Genomic DNA, 25,922 nt, shown 5'->3' with positions numbered 1-25,922 from the left:
TGTGTGATGTCGTTTGGTTGGTTAGGTTTAAGCAGTTCTAAGTTCTAGGGGACTGATGACCTAAGATGTTAAGTTCCATAGTGCTCAGAGCCATTTGAACCTTGCTTTTGGGATTACCCTCGTAGATTCGTGATGCCCTCTTGTCACGTAATCTCGTCCACCATCCCTGTGAGGTTGGACATTATCATCCATCTGAGGGTCCACGTCTTTTGGGTCATCAATCTAGTCACTGGTATGGTGCGACGTACCAGTAATTCCCCTCCCGTGCCAACCTCATAGTCTCAGAATGGCACTTGCCCCCTACGTCATGTTCCAATCTCTTCTCTTTCCCTACAGTTTATACCCTCTACAGCTCCCTTAAGTTCCACGGACGTTATTCCCTGATGTCTTCACACATGTTCTATCATCCTACCCCTTCTTCTTAGCAGTGTTTTCCATATCTCCCTTTCTTCTCCGATTCTGCCGAGAATCTTCTATCCCTTGCCTTTCGTGTCACCTAATTCTCAACATTATTCTATAGCACTACAACTCAGACGCTTACATTTCCTTTATTTTATGGTTTTCCCACAATCCACGTTTCTCTGCCACGCAATGCCGTGGTCCAAATGTTCATTCTTTGAAGTTTCTTTCTTAAATTAAGCTCGATGTTTGATGCTAGTAGACTTCTTTTGGTCAACAATGCTCTCTTTGTCTGTGCTACTCTACTTTTTATGTCTTCCTTGCTTCGCCTGTCATGGATTATTTCGCTCCCAAGGTAGCAGAATTCCATCGTCTAATTCATGATCACCAATTTTGATATTAAGCTTCTGCTATTCTTGTTTCTACTGCTTCCCATACTCTCGTGTTTTTGCGATTTATTCCCAGTCCATACTCTGTATTCATTAAACTGTTCATTATATTTAACACATCCTGTAATTATTCTTCACTTTCACTGAGGATAGCAATGACATCAGTGAATCTTACCACTGATATCCTCAAACCCTGAACTTTGATCCCATTCTTGAACCTTTGTTTTATTTCTGCTTTTCCCCCTTTGATATTCACACTGAATGGTACACTTTCTAATCTGAGCACTTAGTTCTCGATCTACTATTTCCCCTCTTAGTTAGTGTACATATTGTATTCTACCTGTCTTTCCCTGCAGTGGACACTAATGTTCCTGAGAATTCAGAACATCGTGCACCATTTTATACTGTTGAACGCTTTACCTAGGTTCACAAATCCTAGGTGATTATGACCCATAAATAAGGTGCACATAACTGTTGCAAAATGTAACTCTGGTCTTTGGAATCACTGTAGAGGTATATGTTCTCCTAACATGATGCTGGTCAAGAAAGCGATATTGGCGCTGACGTACACTTCTCGAAATGGAAAAAAGAACACATTGACACCGGTGTGTCAGACCCACCATACGTGCTCCGGACACTGCGAGAGGGCTGTACAAGCAATGATCACACGCAGGGCACAGCGGACACACCAGGAACCGCGGTGTTGGTCGTCGAATGGCGCTAGCTGCGCAGCATTTGTGCACCGCCGCCGTCAGTGTCAGCCAGTTTGCTGTGGCATACGGAGCTCCATCGCAGTCTTTAACACTGGTAGCATGCCGCGACAGCGTGGACGTGAACCGTATGTGCAGTTGACGGACTTTGAGCGAGGGCGTATAGTGGGCATGCGGGAGGCCGGCTGGACGTACCGCCGAATTGCTCAACACGTGGGGCGTGAGGTCTCCACAGTACATCGATGTTGTCGCCAGTGGTCGGCGGAAGGTGCACGTGCCCGTCGACCTGGGACCGGACCGCAGCGACGCACGGATGCACGCCAACACCGTAGGATCCTACGCAGTGCCGTAGGGGACCGCACCGCCACTTCCCAGCAAATTAGGGGCACTGTTGCTCCTGGGGTATCGGCGACGACCATTCGCAACCGTCTCCATGAAGCTTGGCTACGGTCCCGCACACCGTTAGGCCGTCTTCCGCTCACGCCCCAACATCGTGCAGCCCGCCTTCAGTGGTGTCGCGACAGGCGTGAATGGAGGGACGAATGGAGACGTGTCGTCTTCAGCGATGAGAGTCGCTTCTGCCTTGGTGCCAATGATGGTCGTATGCGTGTTTGGCGCCGTGCAGGTGAGCGCCACAATCAGGACTGCATACGACCGAGGCACACAGGGCCAACACCCGGCATCATGGTGTGGGGAGCGATCTCCTACACTGGCCGTACACCTCTGGTGATCGTCGAGGGGACACTGAATAGTGCACGGTACATCCAAACCGTCATCGAACCCATCGTTCTACCATTCCTAGACCGGCAAGGGAACTTGCTGTTCCAACAGGACAATGCACGTTCGCATGTATCCCATGCCACCCAAACGTGCTCTAGGAGATGTAAGTCAACTACCCTGGCCAGCAAGATCTCCGGATCTGTCCCCCATTGAGCATGTTTGGGACTGGATGAAGCGTCGTCTCACGCGGTCTGCACGTCCAGCACGAACGCTGGTCCAACTGAGGCGCCAGGTGGAAATGGCATGGCAAGCCGTTCCACAGGACTACATCCAGCATCTCTACGATCGTCTCCATGGGAGAATAGCAGCCTGCATTGCTGCGAAAGGTGGATATACACTGTAGTAGTGCCGACATTGTGCATGCTCTGTTGCCTGTGTCTATGTGCCTGTGGTTCTGTCAGTGTAATCATGTGATGTATCTGACCCCAGGAATGTGTCAATAAAGTTTCCCCTTCCTGGGACAATGAATTCACGGTGTTCTTATTTCAATTTCCAGGAGTGTATTAGTTTCTTTGCACAGTACTGTCAGATTCAAATTGAAATGGCTCTAGGCACTATGGGACTTAACAAGTGAGGTCAGCAGTCCCCTAGACTTAGTACTACTTAAACCTTACTAACCTAAGGACATGACACACATCCATGCCCGAGGCAGGATTCGAACTTGCGACCATAGCAGCAGAGCGGTTCCGGACTGAAGCGCCTAGAACCGCTCGGCCACAGAGATCAGCTGCACTGTCAGGACTGGAACGATAACCAGGGTGACGGCCAGATTAAAAAATGTCAGAAATCAGTCTCCAAGCTAAACAGCGACTCATCAGTGGGCAGAATACCATTCTATACTTTTTGGGTCCACTCACGGCAGACTGAAGAATTGCCCCAAAATATGATACCGCAGGAGATAATACAGTTAAAAGTAAGCAAAGTAAACAATCCTTCACGTTTCATTGTCAGAAATAGTGGGAATTAATCGCATGGTGAAGATGACAGCATTCAGTTTCATGACGATATCTTGAATGTGATAGTCGGAGAAAGCTTTCTACCTCCCCTAAGAATTTTAAATGTTCGCTTTCATAGACAGTTTGACCACCTTTGGACAATATAATTTTGCTTTTACAAGAGTTATGTGTAAAAATTGTATGGATTGCGTCTGTAGTCTGAAAGCCGCCTACTAATGTTATTGAGTGCTCTATTAGCTAGATAATTTGCATTGTATTACACATATTTCCCGATAGCAAATAGGTCTGTATCTGCAAAGAGAAAAATTTTTGAATGATGTGTCATGTTTACCGGGATATCGTTCATACATATGGCAGGCCGGGATGGCCGAGCGGTTCTAGGCGCTACAGTCTGGAACCGCGCGACCGCTACGGTCGCAGGTTCAAATCCTGCCTCGGGCATGGATGTGTGTGATGTCCTTAGGTTAGTTAGGTTTAAGTAGTTTTAAGTTCTAGGAGACTGATGATCTCAGAAGTTAAGTCCCATAGTGCTCAGAGCCATTTGAACCATTTGATATATATGAAAAGGAGTGGACCCTGAACGTACCCTGTGGCACCCCCTACCTTTCATGGCCCAGTCGGATTCTAATATTTTCCTGATTTTTGACACTGGAGGACAGCATTTTGCTTCGTAGTTTCCATATTTCAATTATCGTGGAGATTTTTCCCTAATTATGTAACATTTAAATTGTGTATTTAGTCATCTAAATATGGAAATAATTTATTGTCCAAAGCTGTTACAATAATTTTAAATCAATCTACCAGTAGGCTGGCATAGGCCACCCTCATATAGTTAAAATATATACTTTGGTTCAATCCAGTCACAGCAGAGATCATGTTGCTTCATCAAAATATCTTTGTTGTGCTGTCCCAAATAGGCACGCCATGGAGTCAGAATTTTTATACTTAAGAGACTACTGCCTACACGAACTGTTTTGGTCACACTAAGCCGTGTGGTAATGTCACTCAACGCAAGCCATGTGCCACTGTTAGGTCTGTATCTTTTTTTTCGTGACATTCTTCTTATACTTAATATGGAATGTTCCATTGATGTCATTAAATATGATTTGACATGTAAATGAACTGTGACACTTTCAAATAAACAAAAGCACAGTATTCACTGTAATCAACTTGGGAAGACCACAGATACCTAGCTGTCGTGGTGGTCTAGTTAGTCGCCGGCACGGTAACTCAGCGTCTGAGGGTTAGCTGCCCTCTGAAAAAAAGAAAAAAAAATTACGGATCAACGACAAACTGAAACGGGTGTCTTGCGACGTCCGCACCGAACAGATGCAACGAACGAAAACGAACAAAATGAGACTAAAAAAAAAGTGAGTAGAGCACTAGACTGTGGCTTTGGTGGTCTTGGGTTCAGGCCTAGATCGGGTCAGGGATTTTTTTCTCGTTCCAAACCCTTCATGATAGCTCCAGCTCCACTCAGTCCGAGCCCAAAATAGTTGCAGGTGCCTTTCACAGGGGTAAAAGGCGGCTGTGGAGCTGGACTCACCACCTGATCCCTCCTAACAGAGGAGTAAGGTTGTGCTCTAACCGCAGTCAGGGCAATAGCCAGCTCACGAGGTGCATGCCTCGGGCAGACAGTTACAGAATACCTTCATCCGGGTGGCCAAATTCGGATTTGGAATCTACTCCCTACATTGCCCAAGACTGCGCCTCGCTTGGGTTGTGAACAAGAGTGTACAAGAGGGCAACAGGAAGTGGTTGTCGTAACCGCGGCTCTCGTCTTTCCAGCGGAGCAGCTGGCCATAATCCTGTTGGACATCTTCTTCCCGAGCGCGACCGCCCTCACCTCTGCAGTGACCTGGGCTCTGATCTACGTGGCCCACCACCCGTCTGTGATGAGGCGAGTGCAGCAGGAGCTGGACGCCGTGGTGGGGCGCGGCAGGGCGCCCAGTCTCGATGACAGGCCACAGTGAGTATACCTTCTTCTTGGCCACCGCGTCTCTTAGGTAAACGTTGCCAGACAGTACCCAAATATGAACTAAAACTTTCCACACACAACAAATATAGCATATGGTGTTAGCTCGTGACACATTAATACCTAGATGAAGTATAAACTCCACGTTAACTACCATGTTCCTAGCACTCAAGCTAGTGTGGATTAGGTGGTTTTCCAGTTGACATACACTACTGGCCATTAAAATTGCTACACCACGAAGATGATGTGCTACAGACGCGAAATTTAACCGACAAGAAAAAGATGCTGTGATATGTAAATGATTAGCTTTTCAGAACATTCACACAAGGTTGGCGCCGGTGGCGACGCCTACAACGTGCTGACATGAGAAAAGTTTCCAACCGATTTCTCGTACACAAACAGCAGTTGACCGCCGTTGCCTGGTGAAACGTTGTTGTGATGCCTCGTGTAAGGAGGAGAAATGCGTACCATCACGTTTCCGACTTTGATAAACGTCGGATTGTAGACTATCGCGATTGAAGTTTATCGTATAGCGACATTGCTGCTCCCGTTGGTCGAGATCCAATGACTGTTAGCAGAATATGGAATCGGTGGGTTCAGGGGGGTAATACGGAACACCGTTTTGGATCCCAACGGCCTCGTATGACTAGCAGTCGAGATGACAGGCATCTTATCCGTATGACTGTAACGGATCGTGCAGCCACGTCTCGATCCCTGAATCAACAGATGGGGACGTTTGCAAGACAACAACCATCTGCACGAACAGTTCGACGACGTTTGCAGCAGCACGGGCTATCAGCTCGGAGACTGTGGCTACGGTTACCCTTGAGGCTGCATCACAGACAAGAGCGCCTGCGATGGTGTACTCAACGACGAACCTGGGTGCACGAATGGCAACACGTCATTTTTTCGGATGAATCCAGGTTCTTTTTACAGTACATGATGGTCGCATCCGTGTTTGGCCACATCGGGGTGAACGCACATTGGAAGCGTGTATTCGTTATCGCCATACTGACGTATCACCCGGCGTGATGGTATGCGGTGCATTTGGTTACACGTCTCGGTCACCTCTTGTTCGCATTGACGGCACTTTGAACAGTGGACGTTACATTCGAGATGTGATACGACCCGTGCCTTTTTGGATACAGAAAATGTTCGACTGCTGCCCTGGCCAGCACATTCTCTAGATCTCTCACCAATTGAAAACGTCTGGTCAATGGTGGCCGAGCTCATCACAATACGCCAGTCACTACTCTCGATGAACTGTGGTATCGTGTTGAAGCTGCATGGCCAGAGGTAGTTCTTGTGGGTACTGATTTCTCAGGATCTATGCACCCAAACTGCGTGAAAATGTAATCACATGTCAGTTCTAGTATAATATATTTGCCCGATGAATACCCGTTTATCATCTGCATTTCTTCTTGGTCCAGCAATTTTAATGGTCAGTAGTGAAGGTTAAAAACGCACTGCTTCCAGGACTCGAAGAGGTGAGCCTGATACGGATCGAATCTACTTTCAAGATTAACGTCGATGGCTGGTGCGCTAACAAGCTTGGGGTGTGGTTTCTCCTCATCTGGGCTGTTATCTATGTCCCACGCTACACAGACATTCAGAAAACGCTCTCATAGTTGGACATCAGCTTAGGTCTACATGCTCACAGATACGATTAACAGATTCTGATCTGACTGGGGGTGTAAGAGACCGGTGGTCTTACTCGTTTAGTCTCGTCAAACTCTTAATCAGCATCAGCACCTCGTGCCACCTTCCAAAACACAGCACTGAAACAGTTAAAATTTGAGATGTGTGCTCCCAGCAGTACCCAGCGGTTTAGTCATGGGTCCATCACTTTCCTGTATGAGTAGCATCGACAGTTCCCCACAGATACTTTCTGTCTTTTATCAGTGACATCTAACTATGCTTACGACGAAAATCACAAAACCAAGAACGAGTTTTGCGACATAAATGAAAATTGGTACGGTTGTTTCTACATCTGAAAGATGACGTCTACTCAAATTTCGCGCCAGTCGCGTATGAGGATGCAAATAAGGTCACCTTTAGTGCCACTATCAGGAAGCAAATCAGGTTTGCTTCAGTTACACGCTTTAACGGTCGCGGCGGTTAGTTACCTTTGAGATTGAAAGTGGTGACTTGATGTTAGTCAAGAATGTCTTTAAGGCTACAAAGACGCCATTATCAACACCTTACTGAGTTTGTACGAGGTCGTGTAATAGAGCAATGACAAGTGAATGTTCCTTTTGCGAGGATGTACGGTCTCATGGTGACCAAGCTCTGGACAGTCACATGGCGCTGTTGAGAGGGAAGACCGTCGTGTTCGGTGTACGACTCTGGCGAATCGTACTGCATCTGCGGCAGCAATTTGAGCAGCTATTGGCACCACAGTGACACAACGAAGTGTTGTATATCGGTTACTCTCTCACTTGCTCCTTTTTCTCCCATTGAATTACAGTATATCCCACTGCCACTGTCTCCTCTCTCAATTATACTCTCTCCTTTTGTCTTTCATTTCCAGTGCCATTGTTTCCACCATACCTCAGCAGCTCAAAAATACTAGGACTGTCTAAATAGCGCCTTCCTCTAGACCTGTGTGTTAACGTTCGCCAGTCCGGAAGGATGCAGACCCTCCAAAGCCTATGTATGGTGTCCATCCATCTGACTTTTTCGTTTCCAATGTCTCCTCTCTCTTTTACTCCCACTCCTTCTGTCTCAACCCATCTCTTTCTCTTTTACTGGCACTGCCTCTCTCCACCAATATCTCCTCTCTCTTTGGCCCCCACTGCTATTGTCTTCATTCATCTCTCTTTCTCTTTCACTGCCACTTCCTCTCTCCTACCATCACCGTCTCCTCTCTCTTCCATCGTCACTGTCTCTCTGCTACTCTCACTCAGTATAAGCACAAATGTTCGCATGGCAAATTGTTTGGTGAGGAGGGACGGAATGAGGATTGAGGCAGCTGGTCCTCCACTCTTCTGTCAGGGTCTTTCAGAGACGAACGTATTCGCATCTTGTGTAATCTGACAGGAGCATTTTTTCTTTGGTTTCCTGTTTTTCCCTGTTGCATATGTAAAACGAATTTTATAGTGTTCTGCAGTTGGCAGGAAAGAACTAACGATCAAGTTTTGAACACGCTTCATTTAAACGCCTTCTGGCATGCACTAAGTTCCAAACGCAAGAACAAGAAACACAACAATTCTTGTTATGGAAAAAGCCAGATAAGAGTACAAGACAATGAAAAAAATAATAACCAAAATACTACTCCACACAGCTACGAAGTGGCGTTACGCCCAACAAAATACAATTTTCTGCTGAAGGCAACAGCGAGTGTCTCCTAGGCCACAGCCAGTGTAGGTACTGGCCAGTGCTGTCCTAGCTGTAGGTATGCACACCAGTCTGACCTTGCCGGCGTGCTTATAACACCGATTCTGCGGAGTGCTACACCTAATCACATTAGTTCCAATTGGTGGATCTCTGTCACATTACTTTTCCCGAAGTACTGTCACGTTTATGCAGAAAGTCTGTTGATGTTTACATCCACTGGTGATGTTTTAATATGAGCTCTTGAAAGGAGATAGGCAGCCCACCTTGCTTGTCTGTTGTGCGGGCCTTCTAAATTATAAGGGAGCACTATGACAGATCACATATACCTATAAAGCTTTGATACTTCATTTATATACAGGGTGATTATAATTAAAGTTATACTTTCGAAACGCCGTAAAAATAAATCACTGGTCAGAATGTCGTCAAATTGGAACGAAATATTATTGGAGAAGGCGGGAAAGAGTATGGCAGAAGAAAAAAAAATTGTACGAAAATTCCAGAATGAGATTTTCACTCTGCAGCGGAGTGTGCGCTGATATGAAACTTCCTGACAGATTAAAACTGTGTGCCAGACCGAGACTCGAACTCAGGACCTTTGCCTATCGTGGGCAAGTGCTCTACCAACCTTTTTTTTTTTCGGTATTGCTCGTTGCGTTTGGTCTGGGCGGACGTCACAAGACATCCATTGAAGTTGATCGTTGATTCTGTTACTCAGTTCTTTTATTGCAGAGAGCAAATAGCCCTTTGACCGAACACGCTGAGCGACCATGTCGGCTCCAACTGAGCTACCCAAGCACGACTCAGGCCCCGTCCTCACAGCTTTACTTCTGCCAGTACCTCGCCTCCTACCTTCCAAACTGTACAGAAGCTCTCCTACGCAGGAGAGCTTCTGTACAGTTTGGAAGGTAGGAGGTGAGGTACTGGCAGAAGTAAAGCTGTGAGGACGGGGCCTGAGTCGTGCTTGGGTAGCTCAGTTGGTAGAACACTTGCCCGCGAAAGGCAAAGGCCCCGAGTTCGAGTCTCGGTCCGGCATTCAGTTTTAATCTGTCAGGAAGTTTCAGTACGAGAATTGATCAATAGATGGCGCTGTAAGTGTCACAATACATAAATGAAAACACCTGTCTTGCGCACGACCCGTTGAAGTTGGTATAATCACGCCAGTCTTTCCCTCCTTTCGCGTCTGTGACATTCGCCGTCATTGTTTCAATGCAGGATCGCTCTCTGCTTGTAAAGCTTTATTACAAGTATGATGACTGCACACGCTCCGCAGAAGTTTCGGTCACTGAAGGGTTTGAAAAAAGGCATTGGTCCGATGACTGTCATGGGTTTGGAGAAAATGATTCGGAAATTCGAAAAGACGGGATCTTTTGGTGTTCAACCTGGTAGAGGGAGGAAACGAATTGATTTGTCAGTGGAAACAGTGGCCACAGCAATGCAGGAGGAGGCGAGTGGTGGCGTGCAAACGTGTAGTGCACGGAGAAGTGCCTGAACATAGGACATACACGTGAGCACGGCGCGTAAAATCCAATGAAACATCCTTCTTTGCTATCCATTGAAAATTACCCATGTGCACAAGTTCCTTCCTGTTGATTTGCCAGCAAGAGAGACCTGTGCTTCAGAATTTCTTGCTCGCATGGAAGTTGGCAATGATGGCCGCGGAAGATTTTGTGAACCGAGGAAGGAAGCCCACTTCCATCTGACAGGATATGTCAATACACAGAATTGTGGAATATGGGCAATGGAAAATCCACACGCAAATCAACTTTCGCGTCCGTCGGCCGTCGTAATTTAATGTATCATTTATTGGTAACGTTGATTGTTGCCGACTTACGTGGTGGGCCTTAATCAAAATGATACTTCATTTTAATTTTGATTTACAATTAAACGCTTTTGTGACGTTCTCTTTTTTTAACATATTGATATTCAGTGGAATTAGACTCACTGAATCTTAAAACATGAGTATGTAAGTTGAACAATGGAATAAGCTTTTCATATTAATTTCCTCGGCTAGTCAGTTCACTTCAAAGCAAAAAATCTGTAGTTATTAATTACAATTGCGACCCACACACGTGCGACAGTATTTCTTCCTACCTCTGTTAACCATTGCATTGTAGTCGGAGTCCTGGGTCTGGCTCTCGGCTATGATACTGAAAATAAGAAACTTAAAGCTACGTATTTCTGCAACTTTGTGCGGCTGTGGAGAAAAATAAATATTATGTTAATAGCGGGCGAGTTTTTCGCTTCCGCTAAATTTTTTATAAGTTAATACCGCCACTTAATGGCGTCGTTGGCTGCATCGGCCGCTGCGATTGTTGAACTGTAAATTACTCGAATGCAGGTTAATTAAAGGAAGGCGGACATGAAATCGGGATCACCTCTTACAAATTAAAAGTGCACAATAATATTAAATCAATATATTATCTGCTTAATTAGTACAAATATGTTTACATTTGCCAGCACTCGCAAGATGTCCGTCTACACACAACCAAGACAAGAGAAGAAGTGAAGACGACTAAAAAATTAACAAAAGAGCGTATCTTGTCGTCTCTTTAGATCATTTTGTTATATTTCTTTGCCCTCGAAACTTACACAGGAAAATAATTATTTTACGAGTACATGAGAAAAATGTATATTATTCAATTTTTAAATGTCTGTTCTTTATAAATACTGTTTTTTTAAGTCTTTTCTTATTAATTCGCTGGGGATGCTATACGAGTACAACCAGTACCACTTTATCCTGAAAAGATCGCTGTGTGGTGCGGGTTTACGACATCATTTATCATAAGCTCGTATTTTTTGGAAGATACAGGTGCTTTCGGTCCTGTTACCTGTACCGTCACGGATAAGCGCTATGGTTGTCTTCTACGCAACCACGTCATTTCCAGCTCTCCAACAGCGTTGGTGTGTGGATGGGATTATTTTTATGCGAGATGGAGCACCTCCACACATTGCAAATCCAGTTAAGCAGCTACTGAAGGGCCATTTCGGAAATGGTAGAATTATCAGCTACTATTTCCCTGCAGCCTGGCCGTTACGATCACCTGATATTAATCCGTGTGACTTCTCGCTGTGGGGGCTATCTGAAGGATGTGTTCAGTGTAACGATTGCAAACTTAAGCTGCATTGAAGGCAAGCAGGGCGCAACACATTCTGAACGTGACCCAGAACACTTTGATCAGTTACGGAACATGCTGTTTCTCGATTTCAACTTGTTGGCCTCAGGACAATAATAAAAACAGATTTTTCCCATCCAATGTAATATGACCTTGCCGTGGTGGATGGGCTTACGTAAACAACAGTATCACACCTGTACACCCATGCTCACTTGAGGAGTACAGTTTGTTTAACGTCAGACGTACACCTTAGATATTGTTATATGATTCATTTGCCATTTTCACTCCACCACTATTAAGTTATGATGCTCAAAGCGCCATCTATTGCTACATTTTGTAACTATTTATTTTTCTTGTGCCACACGTTTCCCCTTTCTCCGATAATATTTGCAATTTGCAATTTGACGTCATTCTGACCAGTGGCGTTATTTCTGCAGCGGTTTGAAAGTTTAACTTTAATTATAATCACCCAGTACTTCGACACATTCATATACCTTGACACATATAGGCGGCCTCGGTGGCCGAAAGGTTCTAGGCGCTTCAGTCCGGAACCACGCGGCTGCTACGGTCGCAGGTTCGAATCCTGCCTCGGGCATGGATGTGTGTGATGTCCTTAGGTTAGTTAGGTTTAATTTATTCGAAGTTTAGGGGACTCATGACCTCATCTGTTAAGTCCCATAGTGCTTAGAACCATTTGAACCATATGAACAACAATAAGTGCTCATGACATAAGGTTAACACAAAATCGTTTGCTTTACATTTTCTTTGATGTCTTTGCTTATCGACTGCAATTCATTAGAAACGCCCGGCTTATGATTTGTATCTCAAAAGAGTAAAAATGTTATTAGAAATATTTTACTAAATTTGTCATAGTTCCCAGTTATACATAATTTGTCATTTATTTTATGTTTTTGTCAGGCATATTAAGACGATTTTCAACCCTTTTTTCTCACTGCAGTACCAGTTTGGGCTTATTTGTGTAGGCGTGAAGTGCCCATTACATAGAGGCAGCGCGTTATGAAGTTTTACTGTTAAAAAAATACTGAATTAAACTTAGTTTGGTCGCCTCATAACTCTTGTGATGACCCTGTAACTAGTAACATGTGCTTCAATTAAAACTACATTTACGCCTCGGACCGTATATTATGTGCGTATGTGCAGTAACTTTGAACCTCTGGATCTCAGTAGCGAATAACGATATCGAGTTTTGACGTTCCACGAGAATATCATATTAACAACATATGCCAAAAATTTCGGCAATCTACCATGAATAGAAACGATACGAATGGCTATCCCCACGATTGGTATATTTCGTATCCAAAAGTTATGGTTTTTCGAAGTTTTCTAAGAAGCCGTCCTGAGGTAAACACTACTCCACGCCTAGTGCGAAAGAACCAACCTATTCGCTCAATTTGCCTGGGCTCCAGGAAGTGTGTAATGTTTAAATTTTGATCCTGAACCACAGGATAGCTGCATTATGTCCATTTTTCTGATAGGTACATAGATGGTAACTAGACGATGGGCTATCCAAAACACTTGACCCCATATGTCTGTGATCAACTGAAGCAGAGATATGCTCCCCTGAAAAATCGCATTTTCGCACACTGCTTTTTTGGAGCGTATTGCTAACGTGCACGGATCGTCGAAAGCATCAGGCAGCACTTTAAAGAAGCGAAATTTCTGATTGATCAGGAGAAGCCAGATACGTTGTTGTTTACAACGGCAGAGGAAACCGAATACCATGGTATCATGACAGTAATCAAAAATGCCTATTTTCCTTGTAGCAGTTCTCACAATTGGCAAATAAGACCAGTGAGCACAAAAATTTATTTTTCTTGAAACACTTGTAACAGACAGAGTACCGTGTAGGCTATCGATCAGCATAATATTTTATTTTGTTTGCAACATTAGTCAGAGTGCAGTATCACGCAGAAAACAGTACATGTACGCGGAAAGTTATGCAGCTGACTTGTTTAATTTCTAATTAGTTGAAGTTGTTGTTTACGAATATACACTCCTGGAAATGGAAAAAAGAACACATTGACACCGGTGTGTCAGACCCACCATACTTGCTCCGGACACTGCGAGAGGGCTGTACAAGCAATGATCACACGCACGGCACAGCGGACACACCAGGAACCGCGGTGTTGGCCGTCGAATGGCGCTAGCTGCGCAGCATTTGTGCACCGCCGCCGTCAGTGTCAGCCAGTTTGCCGTGGCATACGCAGCTCCATCGCAGTCTTTAATACTGGTAGCATGCCGCGATAGCGTGTACGTGAACCGTATGTGCAGTTGACGGACTTTGAAGCGAGGGCGTATAGTGGGCATGCGGGAGGCCGGCTGGACGTACCGCCGAATTGCTCAACACGTGGGGCGTGAGGTCTCCACAGTACATCGATGTTGTCGCCAGTGGTCGGCGGAAGGTGCACGTGCCCGTCGACCTGGGACCGGACCGCAGCGACGCACGGATGCACGCCAAGACCGTAGGATCCTACGCAGTGCCGTAGGGGACCGCACCGCCACTTCCCAGCAAATTAGGGACACTGTTGCTCCTGGGGTATCGGCGATGACCATTCGCAACCGTCTCCATGAAGCTGGGCTACGGTCCCGCACACCGTTAGGCCGTCTTCCGCTCACGCCCCAACATCGTGCAGTCCGCCTCCAGTGGTGTCGCGACAGGCGTGAATGGAGGGACGAATGGAGACGTGTCGTCTTCAGCGATGAGAGTCGCTTCTGCCTTGGTGCCAATGACGGTCGTATGCGTGTTTGGCGCCGTGCAGGTGAGCGCCACAATCAGGACTGCATACGACCGAGGCACACAGGGCCAACACCCGGCATCATGGTGTGGGGAGCGATCTCCTACACTGGCCGTACACCTCTGGTGATCGTCGAGGGGACACTGAATACTGCACGGTACATCCAAACCGTCATCGAACCCATCGTTCTACCATTCCTAGACCGGCAAGGGAACTTGCTGTTCCAACAGGACAATGCACGTCCGCATGTATCCCGTGCTCTAGAAGGTGTAAGTCAACTACCCTGGCCAGCAAGATCTCCGGATCTGTCCCCCATTGAGCATGTTTGGGACTGGATGAAGCGTCGTCTCACGCGGTCTGCACGTCCAGCACGAACGCTGGTCCAACTGAGGCGCCAGGTGGAAATGGCATGGCAAGCCGTTCCACAGGACTACATCCAGCATCTCTACGATCGTCTCCATGGGAGAATAGCAGCCTGCATTGCTGCGAAAGGTGGATATACACTGTAGTAGTGCCGACATTGTGCATGCTCTGTTGCCTGTGTCTATGTGCCTGTGGTTCTGTCAGTGTGATCATGTGATGTATCTGACCCCAGGAATGTGTCAAAGTTTCCCTTTCCTGGGACAATGAATTCACGTTGTTCTTATTTCAATTTCCAGGAGTGTATGCTGCTGTGAAAGAAAGCCTGGTTCATTGAAATGTTTACAAAAAGCTTCTTGGACGTATTTCGATAGTTGTGCATAATCTATGTTTGTGTTTTGAAAGGTAAGCAAGTAAGTCGCAATACACATCCTCATCGGCGAGCGCACACTTGTTTGCTACGAAGGCAGAGTTCTAAGTGACGTGTCCCAAATATACAGGGTGATTACGACCGAAGTCCAAGTTTCGAAACGTTGTAAACAAAAATTGCTCATAATGACGTCAAATTCGTGCTGAATATTATTGAAGTGGGAGAAAACGTTATGACAACAACAAAATTATCGAAACTTGTGCCACTAAATAGCTCTGTAAACGACACAAACTGCAAAATAAGACTTGGAGTACATAGATGGTCCTTAGCTTGCAACTGAGACGTCCAACATGGCTGTTTCCGTGAAGGATCGCGCGCTGCTGGTAAAGCTCTATGGCAAGAACTGTGACTGCGCCAGCAGCTCTGCAGAAGTTGCGGATGCTGAATGGTATGAAAAAAGGCATTGGTCCGGTGTCTGCCAAGGGTCTGGAGAAAACGATTACGAAATTCGGAACAACTTCTACATCTGCTTCTATACTCTGCAAACCACCGTGAGATATGTGGCAGAGGGTACGTCCCATTGTACTAGTTATTAGGGCTTCTTCCTGTCCCATCCACGCATGGATGGTGGGAGGAACGATTGTTTGAATGCCTCACGACCCCTGTGTGAAGTGGTAGAGCACTTGCCCGCGAAATGTAACAATCCCGAGATCGAGTCTCGGTCCGGCACAAAGTTTTAATCTTCCAGGAAATTTCATATCAGCGCACACTCCGCTGCAGAGTGAAAATCTCCTTCTGGAAACATCCCCCAGGCTGTAGCTAAGCCATGTCTCCGCAATATCCTTCCTTTCAGGAGTGCTAGTTCTGCAAGGTTCCTGGAGAGCTTCTTAAAGTTTGGAAGGCAGGAGACGAGAAATAAAGCCGTGAAGACGGGGCGTGAGTCGTGCTTGGGTTGCTCAGATGGTAGAACACTTGCCCGCGAAATGCAAAGGTCCCGAGTTCGAGTCTCATTCCGGCACACAGTTTTAGTCTGCCAGGAAGTTTCCTTCAGTATGTCTGTAACACTGCTCCCATGGATTGAAAAGCCTATGACCATTCGGTATGCCTTTTTCTGTACACGTTCAATATCACCTGTTAGTCGAATCTGCTATGGGTCCCATACACTTGAGCAATATTCTAGGATGGGGCGCATAAGTGATTTGCTGGCAATCTCTTTTGTAGACTGATTGCACTTCCCCAGTATTCTACCAGTTGATCCGATGTCTGTAGAAGATGTGGCAACAGTATTGCAGGAGAGGGCGAGCGGTCGTGTGCAATCATCCACTGTCCGGGAATTGCCCGAACAGTGAATATGCCTGCGAGCACGATGCATAAAATCATATGAGTCATCCTTCGTTGCTATCTATACAAAACCATCCATGTTCAGGACTTGGTCCCTGCTGTCCTGCCAGTAAGACAAACTCTTGCTGTCGAATTTCTAGCTGGCATGGAAATCGACGTGTAATGACCATGGGACATTACTTCTATATCTACATCCATACTCCGCAAGCCACCGGACGGTGTGTGGCGGAGGGTACCTTGAGTACCTACATCGGTTGTACCTTCTATTCCAGTCTCGTATTGTTCGTTGTCGGTATGCCTCTGTGTGTGCTCTAATCTCTCTGATTTTATCCTCATGGTCTCTTCGCGAGATATACGTAGGAGGGAGCAATATACTGCTTGACTCCTCGGAGCAGGTATGTTCTCGAAACTTCAACAAAAGCCCGTACCGAGCTACTGAGCGTCTCTCCTGCAGAGTCTTCCACTGGAGTTTATCTATCATCTCCGTAACGCTTTCGCGATTACTAAATGATCCTGTAACGAAGCGCGCTGCTCTCCGTTGGATCTTCTCTATCTCTTCTATCAACCCTATCTGGTACGGATCCCACACTGATAAGCAATATTCAAGCAGTGGGCGAACAAGCGTACTGTAAACTACTTCCTTTGTTTTCGGATTGCATTTCCTTAGGATTCTTCCAATGAATCTCAGTCTGGCATCTGCTTTTCCGACGATCAACTTTATATGATCATTCCATTTTAAATCACTCCTAACGCGTAGTCCCAGATAATTTATGGAATTAACTGCTTACAGTTGCTGACCTGCTATTTTGTAGCTAAATGATAAGGGACCTATCTTTCTATGTATTCGCATCACATTACACTTGTCTACATTGGGATTCAATTGCCATTCCGTGCACCATGCGTTAATTCGCTGCAGATCCTCCTGCATTTCAGTACAATTTTCCATTGTTGCAACCTCTCGATACACCACAGCATCATGCGCAAAAAGCCTCAGTGAACTTCCGATGTCATCCACAAGGTCATTTATGTATAATGTGAATAGCAACGGTCCTACGACACTCCCCTGCGGCACACCTGAAATCACTCTTACTTCGGAAGACTTCTCTCCATTGAGAATGACATGCTGCGTTCTGTTATCTTCAATCTAATCACACAATTGGTCTGATAGTCCATATGCTCTTATTTTGTTCATTAAACGACTGTGGGGAACTGTATCTGTGGTGTCACCGCCAGACACCACACTTGCTAGGTGGTAGCCTTTAAATCGGCCGCGGTCCGGTAGTATACGTCGGACCCGCGTGTCGCCACTATCAGTGATGCAGACCGAGCGCCGCCACACGGCAGGTCTATAGAGACTTCCTAGCACTCGCCCCAGTTGTACAGCCGACTTTGCTAGCGATGGTTCATTGACTTCTACGCTCTCAATTGCCGAGACGATAGTTAGCATAGCCTTCAGCTACGTTATTTGCTACGACCTAGCAAGGCGCCAGTATCCGTACTATTGATGTTGTGAATCATGTACCATAAAGAGCGACGTTCGTCATTAATGGATTAAAGTTAAGTATTCAACCAGCTACGTCCGTTTTCTCAATTCTAATTCCCTCGTCATGTTCCAGACCTCACGCCGGCCTGCGTGAGCTAAAACGCGTGCATTTCGGCCTCCTTGAGGTATACGGGGTGGCTCTCCTGCAAACCACAACAGTATCGAACGCCTTGCGGAAGTCAAGAAACACGGCATCTACCTGGGAACCCGTGTCTATGGCCGTCTGAGTCTCGTGGACGAATAGCGCGAGCTGGGTTTCACACGATCGTCTTTTTCGAAACCCAAGCTGATTCCTACAGAGTAGATTTCTAGTCTCCAGAAATAATACGTGTTCCAAAATTCTACAACTGATAGACGTTAGAGGTATAGGTCTATAGTTCTGCACATCTGTCAGACGTCCATTCTTGAAAACGGGGATGACCTGTGCCGTTGTCCATTACGTGGACAGACGAAGCCCATTTCCATCTCCAAGGACATCTCGGTACACAGAACTGCGGAATGCGGGCAAGGGAAAATCCTCATGCACATCAGAGGGTACCACTTCATTCTGCAAAGGTGATTGTGTGGTGCGGTTTGACGGCATCGTTTATCGTAGGGCCATGTTTTTTCAAGGTGATGAATCTTGCTGGTCCGATTACCTGTAGATCTCTGGAAAACGTTACGACAGTCCTTTGCGCACCAACGTCATTACAACCCTTCAACAACTTGGACGTGTGGGTAGGACCATTTACGATGCAAGATTGCGCTCCTCTGCACATTGTACAGCCAGTGAAGCAGCTGTTGCAGAGGCATTTCGGAAATGCTAGAATTATCAGCCGTCGCTTCCCTTCAGCCAGGCCATCCAGATAAACTGTTCTTAATCCGTGTGACTTCTGGCTGTGAGGTTCTCCGAGAGACGCTGTGTTGAGTGCTGCAACTGCAAAAGCAGCTGTATTGGAGGTACGCACTGCGCACCGCATTCTGAACCTGACCCCTGACACACTCCGATCTGTTGTGGAACATGCTGTCATTCGATTTGAACTTTTGTTAGAAAATGGTGGAAAGCATAATGAACTTGTCTTGCACCAGCCTCAGGTTGGTTAAAAACTGATTTCATTTTGCATTTTATGTGATTTTTGTCCTCCGGAAAATAAAATCGATCTCATTGTTGCTTTTTATGCGCTTTTTGGCCTCAGAACAATTACAAACCGATTCTTCCCATCGGATGTGGTGCGACCTTACCTAACTAGCAGTATCACAACTGTTCATTGTCAGACTTCTGCAGTCAGATGGTTCAAATGGCTCTGAGCACTATGTGACTAAACTGCTGAGGTCATCAGTCTCCTAGAACTTAAAACTACTTAAACCTAACAAACCTACGGACATCACACACATCCATGCCCGAGGCAGGATTCGAACCTGCGACCGTAGCGGTCGCGCGGTTCGACACTGTAGCACCTAGAGCCGCTCGGCACTCCGGCCGACTTCTGCAGTCAAGAACATTGCACAGTACGGTTGGTTTAGTATGCAACTCACACTATACCCGTGGTACTGCGAATCTTCTATCATTTGTAGCCGAACACATTTACGTCATGACGCTTACAGTGCCATCTAGGGGGAAAATTTTGTTTCCACAACATTTCCCCTTCTTCGATAATATTCCGCGCATATTTGACGTCTCTCTGAGTAGAAGTTCTTTTTTACATCGTTTTGAAACTGGAACTTCAATTACAATCACCCTGCATATAGTGCACAATAATAGTGTCCCGTTCTTGGCCTCGATTTTTGCTCTATATATTCACACAATGCTATTCTGTCAATAATATTGAGTGTGTGATACCCGTTTTATTCGCTCAGGGCGTTGTGAACAAACTATAGTGCTCTGGTCCAAAGTAGGGCAAGTATTAACAACATTAGTTGCCACATATGATAATTCATTTCTGGAATACCTTCTCAGTTACGCCACTGGATCCGCGATTTCCTGTCAGAGAAGTCACAGTTCGTAGTAACTGACGGAAAGTCATCGAGTAAAACGGATGTGATTTTTGGCGTTCCCCAAGGTAGTGTTATAGGCCCTTTGCTGTTTCTCACCTGTATAAACGATTTAGGAGACAATCTGAGCAGCCGTCTTCGGTTGTTTGCAGATGACACTGTCGTTTATCAGCTAATAAAGTCATCAAGAGATCAAAACAAACTGCAAAATATTTAGAAAAGATACCCGTATGGCGCAAACATTAGCAATTGACTCTAAATAATGAAAAGTGTGAGGTCATCCACATGAACGCTAAAACGAATCCATTAAACTTAGATTTCAAGATAAATCAGTCAAATGTGAAGGCCGTAAACTCAACGAAATACCTAGGAATTACAATTACGAACAATTTAAATTGCAAGGACCACACAGAAAATGTTCTGGGGAAGGCTAACCAAAGGTTGTGTTTTGTTGGCGGGACACTTAGAAAATGTAACAGGTCTACTAAAGAGACTGCCTCACTATGTTTGTCCATCCTCTTTTAGAATAATGCTGCCCGGTGTGGGATCTTGACCAGGTAGGATTGACAGAGTACATCGAAAGAGTTCAAAGAAGGACAGCACGTTTTGTATTATCGCGATATAGTGGAGCGAGTGTTACTAAAATGATATAGGATTTGGGATGGACATCATTAAAACAAAGGCGTTTTTCGTTATGACAGAATCTTCTCACGAAATTTCAATCACAAGTTTTCTCCTTCGAATGCGAATATATTTTGTTTGCGCCGACCTACATTGGGAGAAACGATAGTCATAATAAAATAAGGGAAATGAGAGTTCGCACAGAGAGATACAGATGTTCTTTTTTCCGGGCGCTGTACGAGATTTGAATAATACAGAATTATTGTGAAGGTGGTTCAATGAACCCTCTGCCAGGCACTTGAATGTGATTTGAAGAGTATCCATGTAGATGCAGCTTGCTGGTTAGTCGATTGTTTGATTTGTGGGAGGGGACCAAACAGCGAGGTCATCGGTTTCATCGGATTAGGGAAGGATGGGGAAGGAAGTCGGCCGTGCCTGTTCACAGGCATTTGCCTGAAGCGATTTAGGGAAATCACGGGAAACCTAAATCAGGATGGCTAGGCGCGGGTTGAAACCGTCGTCTTCCCGAATGCGAGACCAGCGTGCTAACCACTACGTCACCTCGTTCGGTACTCCATTGTGTTGGAGCTAAATGAATTCGAACGTGGGAAAAATGTTGTTACTCATATGATGGGTGCTTTCTAAATCAAATTAACCAAAGCGGTTAGTGTTTCAAGAGGCACCGGTTCGAAGATTTATACTGCACAACAGGGAAAGCGAAAAAGCATCGTACACTAAACCACACGCAAACGAAAGTGTATGTTGACTGACTGTGATGGGCTGTTATTGAAGACGATTTTGACGAAAAATCAGAGGACAACGCAAAGGGAGCTCATAAGTTGAGAACTGCAGGGCGAGGTGGAATTCATCAGTGGTATAAATGCCTGTAACAAGAAAACATGGTGCTGAAATTTAAAACCTAGACTATGGAGCAATGGAAAGAAGTCATTTGGTCGATGAGTCCTGTTCCACGCTGTTTCCAACTTCTGCCCGAGCTGACGTCTGGAGTAAGCCATCCAAAGCTTTCTTGCTACCAAGAGTGAAACATGGTAGGGGTAAGTAATGATTTGTTCAGCCATAATGTGGTATTCCTTGGGTCTCATGGTTACTCTGCGAGGTTGCATTACTACCAAGGATTATGTGACCATTTGGCCTTCCAGGTCCATCCCCTAGTACAATGTGTTCCTCAGTTGTGAAGCTGTGTAACAGATGACAGAACCTGTTCACACAGCTCGCATTGTCCAGGACTTGTTTAGTGAGAACAAGTATGAACTGTCACATTTCCCCTGGCCCCTGGCCACTACATCTCAATATTATTGACCTGTTGGCATGAATTTTGGAGAGATGGGTGTGTGATTGCATCCAACTTCATCATCATTACCGGACCTTGTCCCTATATTGTAGGAAGAATGGTAGAAGACTCGCTTGAAAACCATACAGGACCTTTATCTATTACATTCTGAAAAGACTGGAAGCTGTTTTGGATGCCAATGGTTTTCCTGTGTTTTTGGTATTTCCACTTCCTGTAAATACTTCCATACAATGCACGGTGGAGGGTACTCTCTACCACTGTTGGTCATCATTCCCTGTTCCACTTGCAAGTGAAGCGAGGGAAAAATGACTGTCTAAATACTTCTGTAAGAGCCCTGATTTCTCTTGTCTTTGCAATCCTTATGTGAGATCTTAGTGGCAGCAGTCGAAAATGCCGATTTTTTGAACTTCCTCAATAGCGTTTCATAAAAAGAATGTCTTCTCCCATCCAGAGATTCTATTTGATTTCACAGAGGATTTCCACAATACTCGCATGTCGACTGAACCTACTGGTAACAAATCTAGCAGTGTGCTTCATAGTTGTTTCGATGTCTTGCTTTAATCAAACCTGGTGTGGATCCCAAACATTTGAGCAGTACTCAGTAGTGGTGCAGAAAACTGTTCTGTTTAATGTCTCCTTTAAATAAACTAGCCTTTTCCCCATGGCTTCGCTCACATATGTATTCGACACATATGTTAAAGACACCTCCTCCTTCTCCTCCCCTCTCCATCCACTTCTTCCTTCCTCTGTCTTCCACTTCACCTCTGTCCATTTCCTCATCCTTTCACTCTCCCCGTCCCCTCCTCTATTCATCTCGACCTGTTCCAAGCCATGCTCATCAGTCTTGTAGCACATGAAGTACAGTTCAATAAAGCTGACTCATACTACTACCACAACACACTTGTTGTACAGGGCAGACTACACATCGTGGTCTTGAAACTCGTTTGTTTGCCCCAGCTGTTCAGGACGTTATGCAGCACAGATCGATAAAGCAGGCCGATACTACTCTAACACAACACATCTGTGATGCAGGGCAGTGTATATGTCAGGCTCTGGAAAACCGTTTCTTGCCCCTGATATGCAGGCTGCCCTGCAAAGCAGGTTGAATTGGCACGTCGTTCCTGTTTCCACACAACATGTCATGAAAGGCAGTCCAGATGCAAAGGGCTGGAAAATATTCGTTTTGGCCATATCTCCGCTCCTGTTAGAACTAGGAGGTTACAAACTGACAGTACTGACATTACTGAGTTCTGACGTTTCAGCAACAAATTTGGTTGAAATCTATCCAGGTGTTTGGTAGGAGATCGTCGACTCTGTTTTTTACATGTGACATATAGTAGATAACCTATAAACTTCCTAGAATTCTCCCAATAAACTGAAATCGACAATTTGCATACCCTACAACTGGCACCGTATACTCATTCCATTTCATATTGTTTTGCAACATTACACCTAGATAGTAATTTGATGCAACTGTGTCACGCAGCACACGACTAATACTGAATTTGAACACTATAGAACATTTTTTTCGTACTCATCTTCTTTAACTTACATTGTCCCACATTTAAATCAAGCTACCATTTATCACATCAGATAGAAATCCTATCTAACAGTATATCATCTTGTCTCCTCCTGTATTTACTCCAAAATTACACTTACTATACACTACAGCACATCAGCAAATAGCCACAGATTTTTGCTCATCACACCCATAAAATCGTTTATGTCTAAAAACACAAGAGGAGTCCTATCAAGACTTCCATTGGGCACTCATGGGGTGAACACTCACCATTCAGGAAAGACAGTAGGTTCTAATATAAGGGGTGATCAAAAAGTTTCTATTCGAAGGCTGCAAACCCCATGATCGGCATGCCAATCAGGCAAAATTGCCATGAGAATTGAGGCAATCATTCCGTCGATGCACCAGACAGGAAATATCCGTTTGGTAAAACACCATGTCCTGTTGCTTGAGGAAGTCCATAAACTGCCTGCTGCACATGATCGTCCGACAGAAATCGTCGCCCCTTCAAGGCAAAACTTTTAAGGGATCGAAGGCACAATGATCGCATGGAGAGAGATCAGGACTATAGAACAGGTGCTCGACTGTCTTCCACTTAAATCGGTAAACTTTTGCTGGCCTCCTATATCTACCAGCGTCTTGTGTCGAAATGGACCAGCACGGATCTTTGTGTACCATTCCACAGCAGTTGCTTTCTACAAATGTGCTGCCCATATCCGTCTTCATTCCCTGATAGATGTTTAGCGGTAGTCAAGAAAGAATAATGGAACGTTGGTCTTATTTGGACGTTTGTGGCAATAATGTCCCCGTAGTTCCCCTTTCTGCACTTACTTCTTACACATCGGAAAGACCAATGCCACATCAGTCTCTTGCCCATATGTTGATGCTTAAATACGTGCATCAGAGTCGCACTATGTTGCATGTAGGGTGCAGCAATGCCGTCAAATGGAAATTTTTTGAGTCTCCATGTACCCATACTTGAAAAGTCTTTGAGCCACTCACGTATCTGAGAACCTACTCTGTATGCTCAAAGCTTCATCAACAGTCCACAGAGTGGTATTATGTCAAATATGTAGGAAAATGACATCTACCGGTTCCCTAGCTCATGGGATACCGTCCTGGTTTGTGGATGTGAGCTTTGGTTCCCCAAGAAAATTTATTGACGAATTTCTACATCTACATCCATACTCCGCAAGCCACCTGACGGTGTGTGGCGGAGGGTACCCTGAGTACCTCTATCAGTTCTCCCTTCTATTCCAGTCTCGTATTGTTCGTGGAAAGGATTGTCGCTATGCCTCAGTGTGGGCTCTAATCTCTCTGATTTTATCCTCATGGTAGATATACGTAGGAGGGAGCAATATACTGCTTCACTCCTTGGTGAAGATATGTTCTCGAAACTTCAACAAAAGCCCGTACCGAGCTACTGTGCGTCTCTCCCGCAGTGTCTTCCACTGGAGTTTATCTATCATCTCCGTAACGCTTTCGCGATTACTAAATGATCCTGTAACGAAGCGCGCTGCTCTCCGTTGGATCTTCTCTATCTCTTCTATCAATCCTATCTGGCACGGATCCCACACTGCTAGGCAGTATTCAAGCAGTGGGCGAACAAGCGTACTGCAACCTACTTCCATTGTTTTCGGATTGCCTTTCCTTAGGATTCTTTCAGTGAATCTCAGTCTGGTATCTGCTATACCGACGATCAACTTTATATGATCATTCCACTTTAAATCACTCCTAATGCGTACTCTCAGATAATTTATGGAATTAACTGCTTCCAGTTACTAACCTGCTATATTGTAGCTAAATGATAAGGGATAATTTAGAATATTTTCAAGAATTCTGCTGCATTAATGATGTTGGTCTGTGAGTTTATAGGTTTTTTGAGGTACCCTTCTGGTAAACAGCAGCTAGCTGCACTTACTTCCAGTCGCTTAGGAATTTTAGCAGGGCGAGTAATTACCGCTAAATGTAAGCTAAGTATGGGGCCAATGCTGAAGAGTACTCTTTGTAAACCTTAATGTGGAGTCCATCTGACCTGGCAACTTATTTGTTTTCAATCCTTTCAGTTGCCTTTCAGTGGCATAGATGCCTATCTCTGTGTCCTCCGTATGTGAGTTTGCACGTCAGTCAAAAGCCATTACACCACACATAGAAGCAAAGTTGCCCATTGATAATGACACACAAGTGAAAAAACACATGCTCGATTGTTACAGCCTGCCGTACACTGAGGCCACGCTGAAGGAAGTGATGAGGATCAACACCCCCGCACCCATCAGCGTCCCGCACAAGGTGACAGAGGACACCTCGCTGCAGGGCTACTCCCTGCCAAAGGTGAGCATCTGGCGTATCTCTTATTCTGAGTGGAAATTTTCGCTTTCATACTGTCTTGATTAACAGTTCATACTTCATTTACGAGGGATATTCTGAAAGTAAGTCGTTGTTTCTCATACAGAAACTTTATTGCCAAAAAC

At 45.3% G+C, this 25,922-nt stretch overlaps 1 protein-coding gene across 1 annotated transcript in view; it reads left to right on the top strand.

The window, feature by feature from the left end:
- The window catches only part of LOC126293721 (probable cytochrome P450 304a1), an 86,520-nt gene that overhangs the window by 44,586 nt on the left and 16,012 nt on the right, over positions 1 to 25,922 (top strand). The window contains exons 6-7 of the mRNA XM_049987032.1: positions 5,023 to 5,203; positions 25,665 to 25,782. Of these exons, the coding sequence (XP_049842989.1) occupies positions 5,023 to 5,203; positions 25,665 to 25,782 (299 nt within the window). The remainder of the gene's footprint in view (positions 1 to 5,022; positions 5,204 to 25,664; positions 25,783 to 25,922) is intronic.

Source organism: Schistocerca gregaria, chromosome 10 (genome assembly GCF_023897955.1).
Source record: "Schistocerca gregaria isolate iqSchGreg1 chromosome 10, iqSchGreg1.2, whole genome shotgun sequence".
In the NCBI taxonomy this organism is placed as follows: Eukaryota; Metazoa; Arthropoda; class Insecta; order Orthoptera; family Acrididae; genus Schistocerca; species Schistocerca gregaria.
Note: the sequence above shows the minus strand (reverse complement) of the source record. Positions and strands in the feature narration are given on the sequence as shown.